Source organism: Halyomorpha halys, unplaced genomic scaffold, assembly GCF_000696795.3.
Source record: "Halyomorpha halys isolate HHAL.00 unplaced genomic scaffold, Hhal_1.1 Scaffold455.1, whole genome shotgun sequence".
Lineage (NCBI taxonomy): Eukaryota > Metazoa > Arthropoda > Insecta > Hemiptera > Pentatomidae > Halyomorpha > Halyomorpha halys.
In genome coordinates, this window is record NW_027111717.1 from 39,847 (window position 1) to 58,041 (window position 18,195).

Genomic DNA, 18,195 nt, shown 5'->3' on the forward strand with positions numbered 1-18,195 from the left:
ATCGAAGAAATATAATGAACTAATGAAATATAGATAGAAAATAATATTAATTTGAGAAATAAAATCCGTTTATATATGTATGTATAAAGTTATGGTTTGATAGGGATGTCAACCGGAGTCCACCAATATAGTCATTCAAGTAGCAATCAGGTGTTGTTTCCCCTTGATTCCCTAGAGGGAAGGGCTTCGGGCTCTGCACCCTGAAGTCATTTGAATCCCCCCTTACTCCTGTGGAGCCTTGTACCTTCAGCCAGGGCTCCTGCACCAATATTTTGACACCCACCTTCAGGTGACCCAGCCCACTCATAGGTGTGGCAAAGAAAGGACATTGTATACATTTTAGATTATTTCTTGTGTATATTGAATTAGTTGTTAAAAAAATAAATACTAGGAGTAGGAAAAGTAATTAAAATAAAAAACAATCAAGTTGTAATCAAGAGTTATAATTTTCTTATCATCCAGAAACAGACTGCGTCAGTCGGCCATCTTTGTCAGTTACCATGTTTCACCTCCAACCAGCTATCACCTACCATAACTTAATACCAATATTATTGTTTGAAAAAAAAAAAAAGAAGAAATTTCCAGTACATTCTTTTAAAAAACTGTGAAATGACCTTTAAGGAATAAGATATTACCAAAACCTTTAATTGCCAAAAAACCTTATATATCATGTTCGTTGAATGAATGCCTCAAATATATTTACAGCAATATATGATAATATAAACATTTTTTTTCTTCTCAATTCCTAAGAAAATATACATATATATTTTCCTCAGGGTATATATCGCCTTTAATATTTTTTAATAAGCTCTAATTGGGCCCCGACTGCACAGGGGACGACCGCTTTGCAACTAGGATACATAACAAGATGCAAAAATAGATACAGTAGCACAGAGCTGAGATATATAAAACATCAAAATGAAATACATAAAACTGAAAATATGATATTTTAAGATATGAATAATATGAAGTTTCTAGAGTAACTTGGCAGTTGCATTCTTCCAGACAGACGTCCAACAGCTGCTAGAGCAAGGGCAGAACTGTCGCGAAGGAAGAAGGCTATATAGGGATGTCGTCGCTTCAAAGGCTTTGGTGAGTTGTGGATTTTTATTTTTTTAAATACACTAATTACTAATAATACAAATAAATACATAATAATCTCGTCAGGAAACGTCACGGAAGTACAATTTTATCATAGCATAATATTAATAACCGGCAAATTGTAGTTTATTATATTTTATATAAATGATTTATGATCTTCCATTTAACTTAGAATATAAGAAATCATTCAAATTTCAGAAATTCAAAAATCGCTGATTTATGTAAATATCCCTCCATCATCTTTCAATGAAAGTTAAACTAACTTACATTAGTTTAGTCTTAATACTTACAGTTATTCCAGTAAAAGTATCTGGTTTGCAAAATTAGTATTAATCAACTTACACCACTATTGACTTCAACCTCTTCATATAATGAGGTAACAAAACGATGTAAAAATTGAAGAAAAACTTTGAAAGTGGGATTGAAATTCCGGAATATTAAAATAAACCTACCTTTTTTAATTTTTATATTATTTGTCCTGAGTAGTAATAGTTTAGATAAAATTTATTTTTAATTATTCACATATAAATTTATCACCATTAATATTTTACCTGCAGTGGTCTTAAATCTTGGATCAGTGGGCAGTATCCCATCCCACAGCTGGTATCACGGTCATCGTGTGGGATGAAAGCTCTTAAATCTAATAATATATTCAACTTTCAGAGGAAGAGTTTTATTTTTATTTGCTTCACATCTGCATTCTATCAGCGCCGATCAGTAAATTAAATTATAGACAACAAGAACTAAAAGTTGAGTAAAAAAGAAAGTAATATTTAACCTACAGATTAGTATCTTCCACGTTGAGCAACTATTCCAATGGAATTTGTAATAAAATGATTATAAACAAATAATTGTAGATGTGAGATTAAAATAGTAGCAATTACTGCAGTTCGTTGCAGGTTTCATCTTAGCAATGAGACCATAGCTGCTATGTTATTATGTTTTCGAAAATTGATTCCCAGTTTAAATGAAATTAACAATTATTTTTAGGCTTGGAATTATCATACTTTATATTATGTTGGAGAAATCGTTGACAGTATAGTACAAGACCCCGGTGGGAAAAAAATCAGTGATTTTCCCCGATTTTTTATTACTTTAATGAAAACTGCCTACCATGACTAGTCAAAATTAATTAGTCAAAAAATTATAGTAAGTGATAATACAAAAGTAAAATAAATTTGCTAAAATATGAGCACTAGTAGAGCCGTTTATGTCAAATTATTCCCAAGCTTCTGTTTTTCAATTCAAAATCTGCCAACAGTTGGAGGAATAAAAAGTTTAAAAAAATTACTGGCTATTTAAAGATGTTAAAAAAATTAATTTTCTATTTGGAGCTGCATTTAACTTACAGCACTAAAAACATAGAAACATAAAAAATAGTTAACAAAGTCATTGTTGAGCTAGGTTAAAAAAACCTAGTAGTTAGAGAAATTTATTCACTAAATACTGATTTTTCAGTACATTTTTTATGATTTTTTATTTTTTAAACTGTATCTCGGCAACTATTAGACGCACATATTTGAGCAAATTTGCTCTACTATAAATTATATTTCATTAGATTTTCTAGTATTGTAGGTAGTTTATGGAGATTAGAATGAAAACATTTATTTTTAAACATTTTTTATATTCAAGCCATCATTTTGTATTCTTGCTAACATTACTTGACAGACCTCAGACTAGTAATTATACATAGTTTTTATTAAAGTAATGAAAATTTGGGTGAAATAACTTTCCTTTTTTTTCTCTTGGGCTCTTGTATTAATAGATTAGTAGTGGATGCGATGTATGATTTAGAACTTTATCAACGCTAAGCATAAAAAGATATTATGCACAGACTTCCGATAGAGATAATCCAGATATTATTAGAAAATATAAAAGTAACCAACAATAAATATAGATAATCAATATTTATTTACTTTACAAGAAATTATTTATTAATATAATATTTCCTTTTACTTTATATAAAACCCTAAGGTTTGAAATCTTCCGTCAGTTTATTTCCTACGGTTTTAATGATGCAACAATACATAATAAATATAAATAGGCACTTATTTTTGTATTATCATAAGTATAAAAATATATATATTCCTATGAAACATGAATAAGTTAATTAGGTAGCGGAAATGAAGTTCTTCATGGTTAGTACCAATATTACTAATTAAATATATATGGTACCTAAATTTATATGGTAAATTAAATATATATGGTACCAGAATATGTACCAAATATTTTCTTCTACAATAAATATTTGTTTTATGTAAATATATAATAGTATATAAATATTTATTTTACCAATGTTATTCTAATTTGTCTATTTTTTTTATTTTGCCACTTTTTTAAAAAACTTTTATGTTTATAAAGTATATAAAAAATAATTATTTCTAAACAATTGTTATGTTTATAAAGTACCAACTCAAAATTATACATTACTATCTTCATACTGCATTCAAAGAAATCGAACTTTGAATGCATAAAGTAATATGTTTCCTATTTTCCGAAACCTCCCGCATATCCTTCCACCCTCACTCGATTTTTCTCTTTTTGAATAACAATCTGAATTTATGTCTGAGTGAAATGTATACCAAATGTGAATATGTCTTCAGTTTTTTTATTTCGTATTATGTTCAATTAATTTAAATCTGGATTGAGGCCTTTAAATTTGGACAAATATCCAAAAATTTGAAAAAGGGGCTGGAGCCACCTAAATATTTACCAGTTGGTATATCTATATACATATATATTGACGCCCATCGCACAACGAATGCTTACTAGATTCCTTTATTTTGACATTGATACACGCTAGTTTCAGGACAGAAATTATAGCAGAAAAACTAAAGTATAGAATTTTACAAATAAATTACAATTTGTCCTTAGCCATTCATTTAATTCTTAATTGACATAGAATCAATATTGAAAGTACTAAGAATAATTTTGTGGGGTTCAACCTGTCAGGTTAAGTAAAGCTGAAAAATATTTAGTTCATAACTATGATGACAAGAATGCATTATCAGACTGTTAAAACATACCTTTAATTTATGTGTTACCCGTCATTTTACATCATATTCTATGATTTTCTTTGTTTAATGTATTTTTTTTTGGGGGGCGGTTATGCATATTTAATATTTTTGGTATATTAAAAATTTTTGTTATTTCTTAGGCTGTTGATTATAATCCTTTTTTATGTTTGATAAATAACAAAAAGTCATATTCGGGTATGAGTGAAAACTATAAAATTGAAAATAATGGAAAATACATAACTTATGAACACTTGTCCTACCATAACTTGTATAAAGAATGACAAAAAAACTAAGAAAAAATGAAAACATGTAAGAGAAAAAAACAAAAACAATAAAAAAAAATCACCTATCACTAGCATATAATTCTAATTTTTATTCTATGACTATCTTTATTAATTATTATTTTTCTAAAATATTTGGGTTTTCAACAATATATAATACGTCTATATCACTATCATTATCTCCAGAAATATGGTTTCAATAACTTTTTAAGAAAGGAGGTGTGAGAATTTTTTTTCTTTACTCTGGGGATCTCGAAACACGTATTTCTGTTGAAAATCCAAATTAGAAATATGTCACGATCGCATTACTTTTCCTCACTATATATTTCATATATAGGTAAGTGAAAGTAAAAATATTAAAAATTATATTATATATATGATATTATAACTATTTATTTTCCCAGAGCTATTCTTTACTCAATTATTAATATTATTATTAATTTTATATTTATATATCTGTTCTCAATCTTTATTTAATCTCAACATACTTCTTTATTTTCCATCTTTTAGAGTGCTATATTTTGTTTTCTCAAATCTACTTTTCTGTGTTCGCATGTTATTACATCTCCTGTACCATTTTTAACCTTGTAATTTACGTAATTTTTGATATTCTTATCATTGCTTGTTTTAAATTAATACTATTTTATTTCTTCTTTTCTTTTATTTTTATATAATTTTCTTTATTTAACTTTTTTTACCTTATTATTTTATAATGTCAAAATGTTCATAGTTTTGTTATTTTATCTCTTTAGTCCTGATGAATCTCTGCAAAGTGGGGCGAAACGTAGGGAAATAGACAGTTTTTAACTATTCTTGTTATTCACTTTTGACCGCAATTCTGACCATCTTCTTCATTATTAAAAATGATATTTTGCATATCGACATATCAGCTGAATTTACCTGTGGGTGGGTGTATATCCATACGAATTCAGTTCAATTCAAAAGAAGAGAGGATTTCTGGATTCGTAATATTAAGTAAAACGGAAGAGGAAGGATGTAGGAAATGGTTAACGATAAACTCCCACTACTTCGTCATGGCACAATTCTCAATTGTAGCTCTATATTGTTCGGCTGTTATTTGTTCATTCGATTTACAGACATTGAGGAAGTTATTACTATTTTTTAAAAAGATAATGCTTAAACAATCGCTATTAAAAAATAAAACAACATAACAATATAAAAAAAAAATTTCTTCCAATTCATATTTTAAAAAAATATAAATGCGAAATATTAAACTCCCTCTTTTTACCTTCTAGCAAATTTATTTACGTACTACAAATTTCTTGGTGAAACAGTTGATGCTTCACAAAAATCCGTAATAACTTATGCACTCATCATCCAAAGTAAAAGCGCTCATCACTCAAATCGGTTCTTTCCTTCTTACGTTTGCTTTCATTTTTTTTTAATATAATCATTGTTTCTCCTCGATTCCTTAAAGTATTTCTTTGTCACAAGTGCTGGAATCCATTTCCTTTTCGGACACGACAAGAGATTATTGGTAATATTAAGTGTTTCTTTCATTATGATTTTTTAAATGTATTATTTCGATTTTTTGTTTTGTTTTGTGTTTTTATCTATTTATTTTTATCATTTCAAGTAATAATAAAAGTCACATTGTAATAATCATATTTACATAATTATCAATTGATAAAAAACACGGTAAATAGTTTGGATTTTTTTTTTTTGTGTAAGACTAAACCAACGCATTGTCAATTGTTAAAAGCAACTCAAATTGATACAATAACCAGGGCTTACCAGGATAAAGAAACACACACAAAAAATATACCATAATGTACTAAAGAAGAAAAGATTTCTGACGTAAAACTACATGTTAAGGAGTTTCTTAGGAGCTTATTCTTTGTGGTAATTTTTATTTCCTTGTTTGTTATTTAATATAGTGGAGTACACACCAGTTCTGAACCTTAACTTAATTCTTTTCAAAAAAAACAAATCGAAAACTACTCTAAATTCGAGTCTGAGCCTCTGAATGTTTGTCTGTTGTTCCATTGCCTGTTTTCTATGCTTTGAGGGAGGCACTGGATTCGGAGTGCGAGTGAGTTGGAGAGGTGCTACAACGAGTCGAAGAATTTTGTGTGCATTCGTCGAATAACTACGGCAGAGTGGGAAGCTCGAAGAACTAAACTCAAACCTGCAATACACTTTATATTTCAATTCATGCTACCGGCTTTATATGCATAGCTGAAATGGCAAAGTTGAAATTCACCAGACGCTGTTAAAATATACTTCTCTACCACTGAGCTGGTTAATATGGAGGCTGAGGAATACACCATTGCATCCTGCGATGACGGTAAGTAAATCCTGGCAATAGCCGAGCCGACAGAGGCAGAGCCGCAATCTCGATGACCTTATCCTCCGCTGAAGATGCATGCAAATGACTGATCCTTTGAAGGCGCCAGTTTATTCCTGTGATAAAGTGTGTACACGCCGCCTCTATCCTTGGGAGGAACAGATAAGATCGCCATCTTTTCCACGTATCCTCCTCCTTTATGGTGCTTTTGCTGTTCTAAATGCCACTAAGCCCGGGTCGTGTTATGGCTGCAAAGCAGTCGTGCAGTGTCTTGAATCTTGAGCATTTTCAATAAACTGATACGTTTACGAATAGATAACTCGAAAGCGCTAGTCAAAGAAGTAATATCAATTTAACGTTAAAATAATTTTATAAATTATAGCATTGATGCACAGCCTGAAAATAGTGGGAAGGAGACATAGTTATGCATCATAACAAGATTTTTCTAAAAAAATATATATAATAAAAAATCAATTCACAATCGATGGTCACCTTAGTAGGTATTATTCTTTAAAAAATATTAGTAAGGCATCTAATTTAGCTCTAATTAAGTGTTTATAAAACTAAGCTGTTAAAATATGGTACATAATATAAACATGGACTCCCTAAGAATCATCCACGATCACACGCATAGTTGCAGATGAGGAAGATGTCTCGGAAAGGCCATGTATATATGGCACAGTTAATCTATACATTATTTTTATATATCTTTATAATTTTCTTTTTTATATCTATTACTTTTTGTATTTGTTATTATTACATTCATTAATCTTTTTTTTAAATATTGATATATTTTTATAATTATCACTATCATATTTATTACTTTTATTCTAATGTGTTTATTTATTTTTTTCGTATTCATGTGTATAGAGAGTTATTTTGAATTTGAATTGAATATAATTATTGATCATCATGTAGGGTATATTAAAAATATTTATTATTTATAAATCTGTTGATTCTAGTTCTGTTTTTATGTTTGATGAAAAAGAAAAGTCATGTTGAAGAAAATTGTAAAATTGAAATAATGGAAAATATATACATACATACAAAGAATGATAAAAAACCCAGAAAAAATCACGTATTACTAGGATATAATTCAAATTTTTATACTACGACTATTTACATATTTAACAAATTATTTTTTAATGATGTTAAGGCTTCTGTTTATGAGGGACCCAATGCATAACATTTTTAATAACGTGTTTTTCTATATTTAGTGATATATAAAATAACAAAGTGAATAAATAAACAATTACACGATAAGGGGCGAGGTCTTAGAGTCCGGGCTCTCACACATGTAATTAACTAATATAACAATAACATTAATAACAAATGTTATTTTATTAACAATATACATAGGTATAGAAAATATTAGGTTATGAATTCCAATGATTACAGAGGATATCTTATAAGTAGATCCTTAGACTGACCACTCGCGAAATGAAATATCGACTACCTCACTGGATCGAAGAAACTTTAACATTGTAATATTCGTGATTGTGTACTAAAAAAAAAGTACGCTGTTTAAAAAAAAGTATTCATACTATTGTTTTTTTCATATTAATTTTATTGTATCTGGCTGGTCCTCAACAAATAATATATTGTTAGTTCATTCAATTGAAATTTTTCAGAAAGTTTTTAGCTGTCACCGAATTTCGTTTAACCAGCAATTTTAAAGAAATATAATTTAGAAAATCATTTGGATGAATACCTCGAAACTCTAAATTATTTCTTTATCCATTTTAGAATACGATAGAAAAAAAAAGACTTTATTCTGGGACTAATATAATTATTATAGATGTACAAAATTATTCTTGGCAAAAAAAAAATATATATATTAGATTTAATAAAAAAATTCATTACCAGTGATGCGGCGAGAGGGATGCGCTGGGATCTTTTGAGCTCTGCTCAACCCCTCACAGGTCGATTGTGTAAATATTGTATATATTATTTTATCATTATGTTATTCTATTTATTTATTTTTCATACAGATAGTTTGATTATGCTCATTTTGTTTATTCTTTTGTTTGTATATATTTTAAGAGTTTTTCTTTTAAGTTTTTTATTTTAGTATGTATGAGATCATCACTATTACCTATTACCCACAACTGTGTGGCAGATTGTAATATCTATCAATATATAAATCTAGCTAAAAAAAATAAATAAATAAAAAAAAAATTATGCACATAGTCAAGATTTATAAAAACTGTATATAGAAAACTAAAAGCGTTAATACAAAAAACAAACAGTATGGCAGAATATTAAATGCAGGTTTTGATATATGATTTACGATCTTACCACTATACCGTCTTTTTTGTGATTTTAATAAATAAATAAATCAACTTCTAGTAAACAATACTAACGCAAATTTAATAGTAGCTTATACAGTTGATTTTTTTCCCTACAGGATGAAGACAGCGAAACGAATATGGAGGTTAAATTCGAAGAGCTTGAAAGGGAGGCCTTAGAACAGTACCTCAACTCACAGAACGATATCGACGAAGAACCAGAAGCAGAAATATCACCAGAAGTAGAAGAAAAATATCTTGTAAGAATGCAATATATTTTTCCAAAATAAAGCTCTCAGTTTCCATTAATTGATGAGCATAACAAAGATTAAAATCACTACTAGGATATACGATTATGATATTAAGATTCCAAAATAAAGCCTAAAATATTTCAAAACTCCTCTCGTTCAGGAAACGAAAATATATTTTATAATCTTCTTTAGGATTTGGAACGACAGGCGATAGAACAATATGAAGAACAGGGATGCGAGAATGAGGAGCAGCCGCTACCAGATGAACCAGAGGCAAGTTGCACATGTCCTGAAGAACCAGAAAGCAGTCTTCAGTTGCCGGAATACTCAGATTCCGACCCTCCCAAAGAAGATGAACTGCAGAACAATGGGAATACAATGCTCACCAAGGCTCAGCAGAAACCGTCCAACTGGGTCCAAGAGTCCCTTCCTTCAACCTTGCCCACATCGACTACTCCTGAGGAAGATACGAGTGAAGAAACTGCATCTAGGGAGCCTGAAACGTCTAGGAAACCTTTCTTGATGGATGAAGAGTCGAAGCAGAAAAAAACTGGTCAACCTGCGGAGGGCAAGAAGCGCGGTCGTAAAGAGCCTGCTCCTACCCCTTCCTGTGTCCGCCTGCCCCGCAGGGTGCCGGCTCAGGAGGCCAAGTGTTCTGGCCAATGTGAGTTACATCTTGTTGCATCAATAGGTTACATCTTGTTGCATCAATAGGTTACATGTTGTTGCATCAATAGGTTACATGTTGTTGCATCAATAGGTTACATGTTGTTGCATCAATAGGTTACATCTTGTTGCATCAATAGGTTACATGTTTAGTTTGGAAAGTACAATCGGTACCGATGGCAGATGACATCGGGCAATTAACTAGAATCATTTTGAAAGATTACCGGTTGACCCTAAGTATTTAGTTGTAAGAAGATGGACTGAGAGGCGGTTAAGAAAGATAGAAAAATATAAAAGGCATGAAAAGATAATGCATTAAACTAAGAAATAATTAACAGATAGGTAATAATAATAGATGGATGTGGGTTATAAATTAATTATCTTTAGGATTAGGATTAGGCCATTCTCCCATTTCATACAAATTTCATAATTCTGAATTCACTGCGGAAAAATTGCGTTTTCTAATGATTATTTTCCATGGATTGCGCTAAGGTAAACTGTTAATGGTGTTGACAAAAAGAAAAAAAAAACCTTCATAGAATTAATTTTAAAATAAATCATAATTGACATCATTGAGATGAGGGTGATAAAAAATACTTAAAAGTCCAATAAATGCTAAATGTTTAATTAAATTAACAAAAATGCTTTCCTATACATATACATTCCTACCTATATGTACATATTAATCTTTTTATTCGCACACAGTGACTTCAACAACCCCCTTTGTTCCTTTTCCCCTCACATAAATTCAATCTCCCTCTTTGTTAAAGGTTTTGGGGATTACATTAAAGTGGACCATTCCAAGTGAATTTATTATAAACGATAATTATAAATTACAGAACTCCCTTCAACACACAAACTAACAGTAATATAACGTGAATCATAACCACCTTTTAGGAAATATCACTGTGTGAGGAGGAGAAAGGACACTCACTGATTTCACTTATATAAACACACAAGGAAACTAGAGCTATAAGTTCTGTGAAATCGGTTATCCTCGTTTAGTCGAGAATTGGCTCCAGTGTTACCAGTCGTGAATGATAATTTAATAAGAATTTCCAAAGTGTTGGTGCCCAAAAATGTGTGAAGGGAATATATTGCATATATGGGACAGATAGATTGTGGATCATAATTTTTTTCTATACGACTTATAGCGCAACCTTTACTAAAAATAAATAATTAAGACCTTGCACGTTTAAAAAAAAATGAGGTAATAAATGGGAAAAAAAAATTCTGCCATCAAAGTCAGCAACTCGAGCTGAGGTGAGAGAGATAGATATTGACATTTTATGTTTAAATTAGGCCTATAAACAAATTGATACTAATGAACAAATTGATGAAAAACAAGGTGATGCGATCTATTAAGCAGTGGATACAATTGAAGTATTGGCGATTTCACATAGATACTATCATCCATCTCATTGAGACTTCAATTTGTATGTTTTGGAAGAATGGCCAATTACCTATTTGTTAATATTCTTATTTTTTAGTTAACTGTATTATCTTTTTATATACTTCCATGGGCGTAGGCAAGATTTCGCCAGGTAACAGCCCATTACGCACGCATGCACGCACTAGCACACGCACGCACCACTTATTTTACACCCAAATCATTTCAGTGCTCGCCCTCCATCTGCAGCCCTGGAATGTCGGGCGAAAAGTTGGCCTAATTAAATAGTCTTATGACTATTTGATTTTTTTTTCTTTGACCGTACCAGTTGGGTAAAAGAAAGATACGTAATTTCTACTTCATAAAATTCAATCATTATTTTTTATTACATTATAATTTGTATTACCTATAATCACAATAAATTATTGAATATTAAACGACTGAATTCAAATAGTTAATAACAAAGATTAATCAATGGCTCTGTTGATTTTTCGGACGCCACCATGTTTTCGTGCCAATGCCTTCCTAATATACCATAATTCCATAAAGAAACCATTCATAAAATAAATTCACTATTTTCTTTCTTTTTTCTTTTTCTTGGAACCCAAAAATCAAGGGGGGAGCCGCGGCCCCTCTCCCTACGCCTATCTATATTTCATTTGTATACTTGTATTTAATTATTTCACTATCCATACTTATAAACTATATTAATTAGGGACGTGACGACTGTGCGGGTTGGGACGCAGGTCCTAGTGCGCTCGGTTCGGAACGTTGTGGGTTCGATTCCCACCTGGGGCAGTTAAACATTCATTTGTTGGCGGTCCCAAGGAATGAATCTTGACACTCCCACCTTGGTTAGTAGCTCTCAGGGGTTGGCAAAAAGGACCACTAGGCCCACTTGCCGGACTTGTACCCCCACCAAATACCAGTACCAGTACTATATTAATTATTTTACTATCTATAAATATATGCTATATATTTCTAACATAAATATATATTTAAAATCTATATTATAAGATCGTTTCTATCCCTTTTTATTCTCGTTTTTTTTCATATACATTTATTGTTCTTCCCGTACACAAATTTTCCGTTCAATTCCTTTAAGCCCTTAAGCCCCCCTCACCACGCCATCTCATCCCACCTTATACATCGTCATTTTTTTCCGTTTTAGAACCTCATGAAATATTTCCCAGGATACAGGTGAGCATCTTATACTATCATATATAAGCATCATATATTATCTCTATTTTATTATCCTATATTATTCATTTACTTATTTATCTACTCCCTTTATCTGTTATTGAACCTTACTTAAACCTCATTCAATTCCTCTATCTTCCCTTCTTTTATTTTTACCATATTGGTTACTGCCTCTACCAATTATTATTTCACTATTCATCCTCCACTGGTAAATTTGCAATTGTATTATTCATTACTGTACTAGCTATTAGTATTCAATTTACTAATAATATTTATTTATTTATAATATTTTCATAGCATTTATTTATATTTAGCTTACTACGTTCGTATACATCGTTTTTTTTTTTTTAAATCATATTTTACAATGTTTTTATCTCGCCCTCGTTAAGCGCCGATGAAGCCCATCAAAATGGGGCGAAACGTCGGCGTTAAAAAAATAGTTTTTTTTCTGCTATTCCTTTGGTTACGGGGGACCCGGGTCATGTTCTTACGATTATTAACTTGAATGTGTGAAGAACATGAACGTGCGGAATTAGTCGAAAATCTAAAGGATACAGTGAATAGATAATCCAACCATATCATTCAACCTGACTCCTTTCTTAAAATTTTTGCAGCTGTAAGAATTTCCGATAAATGTGAGAAAAGATATGGAACTAAATTAAGCAAACCATCCCGTTGCAACCCAACTTACCAAGAGAGAAGTATCAAAAAAGGGCAGGATAACTTGAAGAAATCTTTCTACAAAAAGAAGGTTTGTTTTTAACACAACACTCATTTACTGTTAAATTCGAAAAAGGAGAATAAAAACAATCTTAAGAATTTTCAATTTTAATAATAATATTTATTTTAGTGGATTCGATTATTTACAAAGTTCTCGAAATAATTAATAAAGCAAGACTGAATCATCCATTCATTAATTTCTCAATCACGTACAAGATAAGATATACCAACGGTAAATGGTAATATATGTACGTGTATGTCAAACAGGTCAGATATAAAACACACACACATAGTCCTAAGTACTTATCACTACGATGTAAATATGGAACAAAACTATTTTTTCAAATATTATCGACATTATAATTATATATCAATGAAAGATATCGATATTTCGGGCCTGATATCTATGTATACAGAATATTTTTCATATTTTAGTATTTTGAATATAATTATTTAATATTTTAAATATTCACAATTAAAAAAATTAATACTCGGTACTAGAGAAGAATTATTATTTATTAGAATAATTAGCAGAATTATTAAATTAATTATTTTAATTAAACATATAAGAAACTGAAAAGAATGGAAGAAAATAAATAATGAAATCACTAAAATCTATCCTACTAACATTTAGTACTAAATAAAACTTATTACAACGAACAAGAGAATGAGTAATTGAATTACTAAACATTAATAAAATTAACAATGAAGGAAAAAGGTTAAAACATAATTCATGATGATTTTATACTTTTTGTTGATACTTTTATTAAAACCAGATTAATAGAATACAAAAATTACTTAAATAGAAAAAACTAAACAATTATTTCTGATTTAATGAAAACAATCAGAAAAGAGCAAATAATTTTTTATTAGCTTGTTTTGTATTTCATTATGTACTCTAAGATATTTATTTATTTATGATAAATGATATTTTATATGATATCTGGAGTATCATTTAGAGCTAATTTTTGGTCTTGACCTTCGCCTTCAACGTAAACGACACATATTAGTTTCTTATTTACTTTTCGAAAGCCTCCAGAGATCATAAAGCTATTCAATTAGTACAAGAGCCGGGAAGAAAAATAGCAGTTATCTCACCCCAATTTTTTATTACTTTTTATGAAAACTACGTATAATTACTAGTCAAAACTGATGAGGGGAATAAAAAATGACGACTGTCTCCAAACCTTAAAAAAACATTAATTTTTCATTTGGAACTCCATATCTTAAAAACTGCCAACAACACTAGAAAGTCTAAAAGAACATTATTTAAAAAAGAGTAAATTTGCGGAAATATTATCCCTAGCAGAGATATTTACTAAGATTAGTAGTTAGTTAATTTATTTTGAGAAATCTATATCTCATTAACCATTTGACGTTCAAATGTCTATAAGGACTCAAATTAAAGCTAAATAATTGTAATATAAAGAAATTTATGACCTTTACCTTCGTAGGAATAGTAGTTTTCATGATATTCCCTAAAATAAATTGATTTATAGTTGTTCGGACAATAAGTTTGATTTATGAAAAACATTATTTCAGAAACAGAATATTCAGATATCTGCCAGCACTCAAATTAAAGCTAGTAAAATTTACCATTAAATAGTTTATAACTTAATTTATAAACTATTATGTATTTGCTAAAATCGATTTATAGTTGTTCGGACAAAAAGTTTGATTTATGAAAACCTTCATTTATAAATTGATTTATAGTTGATCGGACAAAAAGTTTGATTTATGAATACCTTCATTTCAGAAACTATTGGACGTATAGATGTTTGCCAGCGCTTAAATTAAAGCTAGTTAAATTTACAACAAAACAGTTTATTATGTTTATCTTTGTAGGAGTAGTAGTTTTTATGATATTTGACAAAATAAACTCACAAAATGTTAATATCTAGTTGTTCGAATAAAATGTTGGATTTTCGAAAAAATATATCTCTAGACCCATAAGCGCACATATGTCTGCCAACACTCAAAATAAAGGAAATTTAACTTACTATAAAGTTTTATGACACTTATCTTCGTAAGGGTAGTAGTTGTTATGATATTTACATATGAATAAATTTGGCAAATGAAAATTTGTGCGAACAACTATAAATGAATTTATTTTAGTAAATTTTATGAAAACTATTACTCCTACTATAAACGTCATAAAATACTTTATTGCTCATTAAACTAGCTTTAATTTGAGTGTTAATAGACATCTGTACGTCACAAAGTTCCTGAGATATAGATTTCTCAAAATAAATAAATAAAAGTACTCATATTTTAGTACGCTCCATTTTTAAAAAGCTATATCTTGAGAACTATTGGATGCTAATAGCTCAATTAGGGCTTCAATTTTAGAAAATTTACTCTTATTTAAATAATGCTCTCTTAGATTTTCTATTGTTGTTGGTAGTTGTACAGAGCTCCGAATAAAAAATTGATTATTTTTAACGTTTTGAAACAACCACCAAATTTTATTCCCCCTACCTGTGTACTTGGTAGGCTCATCAATTTTGTCTAGTAATCACACATAGTTTTCAATTAATAAATCAAAAATTGGGGTGAAATAACTGCCTCTTTTCTCCTATTTGGATTTTGTACTGAATACTTTATCTGAAAGTATGTGAAAAGATGATTTATCATCTGCTAGAAACAGTTTCAATATAATAATGTAATAGTATACAAATAAAAATACCTAGTCAAAATTATTTATTTTATCGGTTCCTGCCGATTGTTACAATATTTTTACATATGCTACTTGCAACCCATGCAGGTTCTAGTAATGCGTAACGTGCCAGTAGGAGCCGAGCACCAAGATCAGAGCGCAACAGAACAAGAAGCGACCTCCACCACTAAGCGTGGTCGACAAGGAAGTCAGGTCACTGGTAAATTGCCTCAAAGCGAGGACTCTCAACTTCCTGAAAGTGAGTGGACAATAATGCAGAGATTTGTGCCGTGAAATAATCGTAAAGATCAATTTTGGCTAATGTTTCAGGACATTGACCCAAAGCTGTTGAGAGAGGAGAATTCCAAAGTGATGAAGAAGATGCTGTACATGAATCAGACGAAGGAGAGTATCAGGAAGATAGTTAGGATCACAGATATACAAGTCACGGACACCTTGCGGCTCTATTTGAGGGAGGTAACACAGAGCATCACTTATCCATTGATTATTTTCTTCGATACTGGTACTTTTAAAAAAGGAATAGGGGAATTCTTATTACAGATTGGAGGATTGGCCAAAAAGCAAATGCAATCGATCCTGAAGAGGGTGAGGGCCGATGTTATAGATATGACGTCGAGGAAAACCATTTTTATAGCTCAAGCGGAGAAAAGGAAAGTCAGGTATCACAGTTTTAAAAATTCCCATCACAGACAAATATCCAATGATTTTTAGACAGCATTCTGTTTTACCTGATACCAAGCCCATTTCAGGCATACGGGGTGCGACGGCAGTGGGATAGTTCGCTGGGCTTCCGCATGCCATAGCTACCGATAATCAATACATAATTTATATTTTCCATATTTACAATGTATTTAAAGAGAGGGTATTATTGAATTTATATGGGCCGTTAAAAAAATGTTTAATTGTGGTGCAGCCTAGCTCTCGGTTGAGCACCTTGCTGACACAGCTAAACTTTATCCAACTGCTTCCATCTGGTAGGGTCGACCCCTCCTGACCCGCATCCGTCCGAGTGCCTCCTCAGCATGTCAGCCCAGTCCAACTTTCCTCGACGTCTATTTCATCTTCTCCCGATTGCTCACCGATACCGGATGGTTAAGTCCTTTATAACCGTAGTTTTTAATTTATCCTTAGTTATACGTTTATCGTTGCCCACGCCCAGCGGAGAAGGGGATGAGTTAAAGTCAAATAAAAAAAAAATATAATCGCAAAAAGAAAAAAAAAACAATACAGAATAAATTACACCTTAGGCGACACGTTATTTTTTCCTTGGAAATAACGAAAACCCCGAAGCATCATGACCACAATATAACTAAAATATACCCCTTTATAAACAATTGTTGAATTATGACCACTGGCGAATACCTTTACAAGTAGATAACAAAACAACTTAGGGGTGTTACCTACCCACCTGTTGAATTATCGTAATATTCCGTGAACAAAAAAAAAAAAAGAAGTAAATTAACAAGTTTAAAGCAGAGAAAGAACAACTGAATTACATGTACACCTCCTGATTTAAAAATAGTACCATTCAGAATGGATATTTCATAAATAACAATAAACATTACAGGTAACCTTAAAATACCAAAGGTAGTAAAAGGTAATACACAACACGATTTATTTCCTTTCTTTTGCACAATAAAGCACTCACTAATTCATTGATTCCTTCTGTTTATAGGGATAGGAAAAAAATACACCCGAGTGAATCAATTATCGGATAAAATGCAAAATGAAATGGAAATCAAACATAAGTTTAATTGGTTTATTCAAAACTATATTTTTTTATACTGCTTACATATCACTGAAAATTTATATAATAAGTAAATTACATTAACCATTGCCCATTAATTTTCTGCAAATACCGATAATTGTTTTTTCCCATTTGTTATCGTAAAATATACCGAATCGTTTGTACCATGACATGATCATCATGAAATATAGTAGAAACTTCTACAACGTGGAATTAATTTGCAGATATTTTATAAAGAAATGCCTCGAGTTGATGGGCAGGGTAGAATCTTTAAAGAAGTTGCCGAAGAAGCCATTGGAGTCGTCAAAAAAAGAAATTTCTAATACCTTAACTACTATCCACAAGTAAGTACTTGGCAGTTTGTTTTTCTCTTGTTTAGTGAGTGGTGTACTGTGTACAGAGTCCTGTTCGTTGGAATGAAACTAAGGGAATAAAAATGCAACAAATGTCTAATTTAAAGACTCTAGTCTTATGTACTTAGAATATGAACATTTTCAAATCGGATAATATTTCTTTTGCAGAACTATGGACGTGGTCTACTTGTTGAGA

At 30.6% G+C, this 18,195-nt stretch overlaps 1 protein-coding gene across 5 annotated transcripts in view; it reads left to right on the plus strand.

Moving 5' to 3' along the window:
• Nucleotides 1–17,990, plus strand: part of LOC106682980 (titin) — a gene marked incomplete at its 5' end in the record, with an annotated part of 53,533 nt that extends 35,543 nt beyond the window's left edge. The window contains 8 exon segments of one of the 5 annotated variants that reach the window (XR_010844017.1): nt 1,006–1,092; nt 9,115–9,255; nt 9,439–9,910; nt 13,117–13,253; nt 16,015–16,137; nt 16,209–16,355; nt 16,423–16,558; nt 17,871–17,990. Coding sequence is in view for 4 of the 5 variants with exons in the window: in XM_014424163.3 (XP_014279649.3) it covers nt 1,006–1,092; nt 9,115–9,255; nt 9,439–9,910; nt 13,117–13,253; nt 15,987–16,137; nt 16,224–16,306 (1,071 nt within the window). 5 annotated transcript variants of the gene reach the window in all.
• Nucleotides 17,991–18,195: the final 205 nt, after the last annotated feature.